Genomic DNA, 7,500 nt, shown 5'->3' on the forward strand with positions numbered 1-7,500 from the left:
ATGGAGAGGATGGTGAAGAAGAACCAAAGAAGAAGAAGATAAAGAAGGAAAAGAAGGCAGAAAGTGAGAAAGAAAGCTTAGACAACACAAAAGAACTTTTCAAAGATATAAAAGATGGAAGAATAAAGCCTGGAGCCATTATTAAGTCTAAAGACATTGCCAAGAAGGAGGGTGTTGTGAAGAAGGAGACAAAGAATTCATCAGAAGGAAAACCAAAAGCAAAGACTAATCCCTTCGGCAAAATAAACAAACAAGAAGATTCAAAACTGACAACCCTCATTGCCAAAGCCAAAGAGTCACGCATAGGTCTAGTACCAAATAGTGAGGTCGGGGACAGCCCAAAGCTCAGTTTAGGCAGTATTATTCGCTCAGGTGATATCGGCACAGGTATGAAGTCTTCAAGAGAAGCCAACAGTGCCGATGAGGAAGAGAAGTGGGAGACGAAAGAGAAATGGGATAGTCCATGGGAGAACAGATGGGAAAAGATTCCAGAGAAGGAAGAGGCTCCATCGGTGCGGGAGGAAGAGGAGAAAGAGGAGATCCAAGAAGTGGAAGAGTTTCCCGAGAGAATTAGTGAGGAGCCACCTCCAACTCCACGTGCACCAGAGATCAAACAGGAGAGAGCCACCCCTAACTTGAGTGCTTGGTTCAAGGCCTTTGGCACACCTAAGCTGTCCTCAGCAGGCCCCAAGAAGATGCCTGAAGACCAGGTCGATGTGTGTGTGAGTCCAAAAGAGGCGGAAGATACTGAGGTGATCAATGTTGATGACATGTCAGAGGTGGAGGAGAGTGAGGTAGGGATGCTGGAACGGCCACCACCTTCACCACTGCCCCCGCCCAGCCCTGAGCCACCTGTGTCCCCAGAGCCTCCCCTGTCACCTGAGAAGCCTCCCGAGACCCCCTGGTATGAAAAGCTGGACGAGAAGCTAGAGGATGAGCCAATATGGAAGAAGATGAAGGTATGATGAATTCTTGTTTTGTGGTTGTAGTTACAGTTGTCTTTTGTTTCTAACTTTCTTTGTGTTTATTTTTTGTTTTGTTACCTCTTTTTTTTACTTTATATATATATATATATATTTTTTTTTTTTACTGTTTTTAAAACATGGTTTTACATATCCTTTAAAACAGAATTTTACAATTTTTTACCATTAATACAGTCATTACATTATTGTTTATCATCATCTTCATTTTCAAAGACATTTTTACCCCAAGGATTGTGGAAAGTCATGGGAATAATAACACGGAAATAACAATCTTGAGGAACATCAGAGTAAATACAAGAGAAAAGGAATTAGAACTTTAATACCAGTTGCTGCCAGTGTTCATAGTTTTTGGTTATGCTTGTGATTTCAGGTCCAGGGGCAAAGTTCATTTAGTGTAGTGGAAATTTATCAATCCATGGTTGGATGTGAAAGAATGAGTTGATATTGTGATCATTTTCATATCCATGATTGTTGCAATGTTGTTATGATTTTATTAATGTCATTCAGTATTTCCATTAGTACCTCACACCTCAAGGGACATGCATTCCATTATTTTATTTTATTTTACATTTTTTTTTGTTGTATATTTATGATTTTTTTTGTCATTTCATGTTCTTATATTTGGTTTTCTTCCCTGTAACACTACCAGATAACATAAGAATATCATGAACTTTTGAATCTCAAGTATGAAATAAAAAGACACTTTTGACTACATTCATTGAAGACAACAAATCTGTACTTGCTAAAAGGAATGAATTGATAGATAATGGAGAAAACAAGAAAAGCAAATGAATACATTTAGTATGTTTCTGCTCATAAGATTATTTTAGTCTTCTTTGCCTTGTTGACCAGACTACATGCACTCTGATCCTTGAATTTCATGTGATCCATTGTCATATTACTACACAACATATTGCTATATTGACTGAAACACACACATTTTGAAATTCATAGATTATTTTTTTAAGTGTTTGTATGTAGAAATTACCCTAAAGTAACTGATACTACAGAATTGAATAACTGAGTGATTCCTTGTCTTATGACTGAGTAACTTACATCCGCTTCTAAATTTCCAATTTTTCAATAGATGGGAGAGCGACAATATACGATACAGGACGGCAATATGGTAAGCCTTGTAATATCTACAGAGACCATTATTTTCTCATCAATTTGCTGTGTTCATTTTTTTTTTTTTTTTTTGGTCACTGGATGTTAGTGAGATTAGCTTGAAGAACGATGAATTGTGGGAGAGAAAACAATGGTCAGTAGATGATTGAATACAAATATGCAACATAGCACGGTCTTTGTGGTTTCCCTTGCAATTTTCAAGGTGACTGCATCAACAACTTTAAGTGTGGCAAACAAATGACTGTTATGTTAGATGACCAGGTCACGCTACTTTGTGGAAGCTAGTTCACAAACAGTTTGTTCTGTTGATCATGAGTTGCTGCAGAGTAATTTTGGTGAGCAAATTGCAGTAGGCCTCTTGCTATGCAGCTGGGCATGTCGTTGAGTATGCAGATGGTAAGTATAATCTCTGTGTTAAGGAGAGATTTGTTTGTAAGATTTTAGTCAGTTTGCACAATCAGTTCTTTGCCAGAGAAATGAAGGATTTTGTGAATATAAGAGATGAAGTTGCCATAATGTCAAGAGACCTACTTTTGGTTATTGAAGATTTCATTGATAATTACTATTGTATTCACAGTTTCAGTCCTCCTTTTCTGTGGCTTTATTTCTGTTTTGAGAAAGTCTCAGTGTCATCATCTCCAATAGATCTCAACGCAGTGACCGCAGGAGAGCACAATATGTTTGTTTCTTAGCTTCTTCAAAGCCTTTGAAGTAATTTACTGTACCTTTTCAGCACCTTGGTAAAGCATTACAATAAAAAGAAAAAAAAAAAAAAAGAATAAAAAAAAAAGAACAGTTTATGTTTATATTTATATTTGCATGGCAAAATTTTCTTAATGTTTCCTCCTCCCCGAGATCCAGCAATACATTTTTATCCCCTTTCTATGTGTACAATAAATTGCTAAAATCTAAACTAAAAGATAGCTGTTGTCATGGCTCGTAAGGAAGGGCAGAACAGTCCTCACAAGATCAGGGTCCTAGTTCTTGCTGCTTTATGCCACTTACGTCCTACTCTACTGGATTTTCACTTTTGTATATGTAACCCTTCATGTATCACCTTTGCATTAGGAATCTTTCATCATACTGAAAGGAATTATTGACAGATGTGGTGGAAGATTGAAGGAATTCATGGGCAGTTTCATCTCTTGTTTTGTTCTGAAGAGCACATGAAGATGTAGATTGATAGTTTGTGATGATTTGACCAATATTTTACATGTTTACTTGTCATGTCTTGTTATATTGATTTACGTATTTATTTATCTCTTTATTTATTTATCTCTTCATTTGTTTATTTATTTATACTTTTACAAGTGAAATACTGTCTGATATGATATACTACACATGGCTTTTCCAATTTTGTGTTTGGATCACCTGGAATAATGTTGGAGAAAAGACTTACTGATGTTTTGGTAAGGTGCGCTTGTTTCCTGTAAATGTACAATGTTTATCTACATAATGCTCTTGTCTATGAACATCACCATTTTTATTGAAGTCAAATGCCTGCAGTCTGGTCTGTTACTTAGATGAAGGAAAAGTACAAATAATGAAATGTGACTTTAGTGGCACAAATTTAGGAGTAAAATAATGATATGGGTATATGTTCACATTAGATTCCCAGAAGATCATATTGCATTTATCTCAAAGACAGAATTAGGTAGGAAAATATTATTAAAATCCTAATCCTCACACTTCACATTTCTATTTGTTGCACGCTACACTTTACGGACATTACAGTTCATTGTTTGATAACACGTACTTACTGTATTTGATTTTGTATTTCACTGTTTGTATTTGATTTTTCAAATTTCTTTTCCACTAGTGCATACTTTACAGATTGTATGATTTCAATGTGGTTTTTGCTGTATTTTATATATAGAGTGATCAGAATGTCTTTTCAATTTTGAAAAAAAAAAAAAAAAAAGATTGGCTGCATTGGTTAAATGTCCTCTTCAAAGATATTTTTTAAGAAATTAAGAATATATCTAACATAGATGTATACTCCTTAGTGGAGAATACACTGCTAAAATTCTGTAGATTATTACTTGTATAGGAATTATTGTTGGTGAAAAGATTTCCATAGTAACATTCTTTCTGTATCTAAGGAATCCTTTTTTTTCTCCCTCTTCCAGCCTGATGAGGAGGATGACCCTTACAAGTTTGAAGAGGAAGAACTCGATCGTGCTCGTGAAGAAGCCAAGAAGCTTGAGGTGGAGAGACAGCGGAAGGCCTCTGTTTCCTCATCTGGGGTGTCTGACCGGTCGCCCCTCAACCACAGCTTTGACTCTGACCGCTCTCCTGCAGCCTTCTCTTCAGAAGGGGAGCGCTCGCCTATGACTAGGTCTCCTCACACCCCAGGTTTTGGTGCCAAGCAGTTCTCGCCAGTACCAGAAAAGTCCCCGAGTGTGCCTGCATACTCGCCTCGATATGAGAATGCTCTCTCCAAACCATTCCCTTCGTATGATCCAGAGAAGGCAAAGTATCAGGCTAATGGGGCCATTACTGTTGGATTTTACCAAGACATGACTGATAAACCTGCAGGGGACAGTACTGAAAAGCAGACAACTGAACCAAAACCAACAGAATCACCAGTATACAGTCCTACAGTGCCATACATGAGCTCCTTTTACTCTAGCAAGGCTGATGCTAGCAAGAAACAAAAGTCCCCAGCTAGCTATGCCAGTTTCTACAGTTCATCAGATACCACTCTGGAAAAAGCCAAGACTCCAAACTACTATTCGGCTTCTGCTCCAGCCACGCCCACAGATAAGCCGTCCCCAGCACCTTTGACAGCAACTGAGCCAGCAGAAAAGACCAAACCCCAGTATAGTTACTATTCTTATGATCCAACAAAGCCCCTTACTGATCAGTATAAGAGCACTGGCTCAGTGCAGCCTACACAGCCTCAAAAGAAGCCCCCAGGCTACTACAACAGCCATGATGGCGTGAAAAAGCAGACTCCAACACTATCACCAGCAGCCCCAACTGGTCCTCTGACTCCTACCTTGGCATCCCCAGTGCAGGTTGGATTAACTACACCTGCCCCAGCAATTCAGGAAAAATCAGAAATGCAACCATTGAAAAAGAGAGCAGCATTAGACAAAGGTTGTCAAGATTTTCAAAATAGTTCCAGTGTGACGGCTGCAGCAGTCAGTCCAGTTGACAGCTCAGCAGCTCAATGGGCAGGTCGTAAATCTGCAGAAGATAGTCCAGTGGCTCGAAATACAGCACCTCCAAATGTGACAGTTCCCTTTTCTCCTCATCCCTCAGCACTGCCAGCCAATCTTGCCAACTTATCACAGATTGTGTCACGCATCACAGAGCCAGAAGCGAGTAGACCAGTTCCTGATAAGGAGTTGTCCAAATCACCAGCTGAACCTGCACGAGCACCTGCAGCATTTCCCAATCCTGAGCCTGCCATTGGAAAATCTTTGCCACCTACTCCATTTGCTGTTGCAGGAGGGCAGACTCCAACACAGGTTCCAGTGTTAGACATAGAGCGCAGTGGTATAAGTGCTGTTAATGATTTGACAGACTTGCAGAGTTTGAATCTGGCAAGTCGTGTTCAACCAGCAGAATTGGCTCTGCAGATTGAAGCTGACCCTAGATTACAAGATCGGTCAATGCAGCCTAATTATCATCAACAGATCACAAGTCCTCATATGCAAACACAGCCTGGCTTGAGCTCTCCACAGCAGATAACCAAACCCCCACAGACTCCACAGTCTCAAATCCACACTCATCCTCAGCCTCCTATAGCACACCAAAAGCCTAGTGAAGGAAGTCGTCCTTCCAGTCGTGACTTGCCACCTGCTCATGCCACCGAAAAATCACATATGTATCTCCAGCAAAAGAGTATGTGGACTTCCAGTTTAGCAACTAGTTTGGCCAACAGTCTTGCCTCCAGTTTACCATCAAGTATGGTCACTAGTCTAGCAACTAGTTTAGGATCGTCTTTGGCTACTACATCAGTCATTGCTTCGCTGCAGAAGATGGGTTCATTACAGAGTGAGCGCCTGACACAAGACAGATTAACACAAGAGCGTTTAGCGCAACTAGACCGTGCAGCTTTAGCCTCACTGGCCAGTCGAACTGGACAGGCAAATCTGTTTTCACATGAACTTTTACCTCGTGGATCAGTTGCTGCAAGTCAGACTCAGGTTGGTACTGGTCCAAGTAGTGGAAGTTCATCAGGTGGTGGTAGCTCATCAGGGACACCAGTGTCAGCAGGGCGGTCAGCCTCTGGCTCCAGTTCTGGTACAGGAGGATCTACACCAGCAGCCACTGGTAATAGTGTGGAGTTGGGTTTAAGTCGTTCCTACACCAATATGATGACAGGCCAGTCATCACCACTCTTTGGCCGAGGGGAAGGTGCTCTTACTCCTGGATCTTTACCACGTCCACTCTCTGGTTCCTCATCTCCATTCCTGTCTCAATCACCAGGGTTAAGTGCTGCTCTTGGTCTTCCTGGAGCTCCTCGCACTCCAACTCCAGCTCATCAGCAGTCTCATCAAAGTCTCTCTAGCCTCAGTCAGGGTAGTTTCCCATCTCTTCCAAGAGACCCAAGGGACCCCATTTCACAATCCCATCCATCACTACAAATTCCAAGTCTTAATTCAATATCCTCAAGTCAAGCGCAGACCCTCAGTCATCTCAATGCGGCGAACTTGGCATCCTACTCTGGAAGAGACTCCTTAGCGCTCATGAACCAACAAAGCCGAGGCGCTTTAGCTGGTGGCTTAGTGGATCCCACCTCTCAGCTTTACCAGCAGTACCTTCAGCAGAGACAAGAGGAACTAATCTTAAGGTCTGCTGGAGCACACCCCTCACATCTGGCTGCCCACCAGTCTATGATGATACAGCAAGGCCTGATGAGTGCGGCTGGTTTCTCCTCTGGCTACCCTCCTTCACTTGGCCTGAGACCAGGCTCGTACCAGGGCATGAATCGCCCATGGCTCTAATGATGGAATCCCACCTCACAACACAGGCGTCCCACTTTGGCTTGAAAACAGCCCATCACTTTATCTCTTCATATCTTTGGGTTTAAGTTACAACCAATGTTTTTGTGGTTTGATTTGATTTTGTTTCTGATGAATGTGGCAAAGCATTTTCATAGTGCAGCAGCCAAGTGCAATAGGTTAAGTTCTTTTCTGTTGTCTTATAGAGAACTATTTTTATATTTACTTATATCAGTATTTATAGACTATTTTTTATTTATTTACAGTTTTGCAGGCATTTTTTAAAGATACATGTACCCTGTCAAAGTTGTTTTGTTGTGATTTAAACTTTATGCAAATAGAAGAGAATGTTCGCTGCCAGTGAAAAATTGATTTAAACATAACTTCTTATGTGCCACTTGCTATGCAGGCAGCTTTTCTTATCACAAAACAGG

At 40.7% G+C, this 7,500-nt stretch overlaps 1 protein-coding gene across 1 annotated transcript in view; it reads left to right on the forward strand.

Annotated features, from left to right (window-relative positions):
• The window catches only part of LOC125045348 (trichohyalin-like), a 32,391-nt gene that overhangs the window by 22,834 nt on the left and 2,057 nt on the right, over window positions 1–7,500 (forward strand). Inside the window, exons 15-17 of the mRNA XM_047642553.1 lie at window positions 1–959; window positions 2,071–2,109; window positions 4,241–7,500. The exon at window positions 1–959 is cut by the window's left edge and continues 208 nt beyond it; the exon at window positions 4,241–7,500 is cut by the window's right edge and continues 2,057 nt beyond it. Coding sequence (XP_047498509.1) covers window positions 1–959; window positions 2,071–2,109; window positions 4,241–7,069 — 3,827 coding nt within the window. The 3' untranslated portion in view covers window positions 7,070–7,500. The remainder of the gene's footprint in view (window positions 960–2,070; window positions 2,110–4,240) is intronic.

This window comes from Penaeus chinensis, chromosome 37 (assembly GCF_019202785.1).
Source record: "Penaeus chinensis breed Huanghai No. 1 chromosome 37, ASM1920278v2, whole genome shotgun sequence".
Taxonomy (NCBI): Eukaryota; Metazoa; Arthropoda; class Malacostraca; order Decapoda; family Penaeidae; genus Penaeus; species Penaeus chinensis.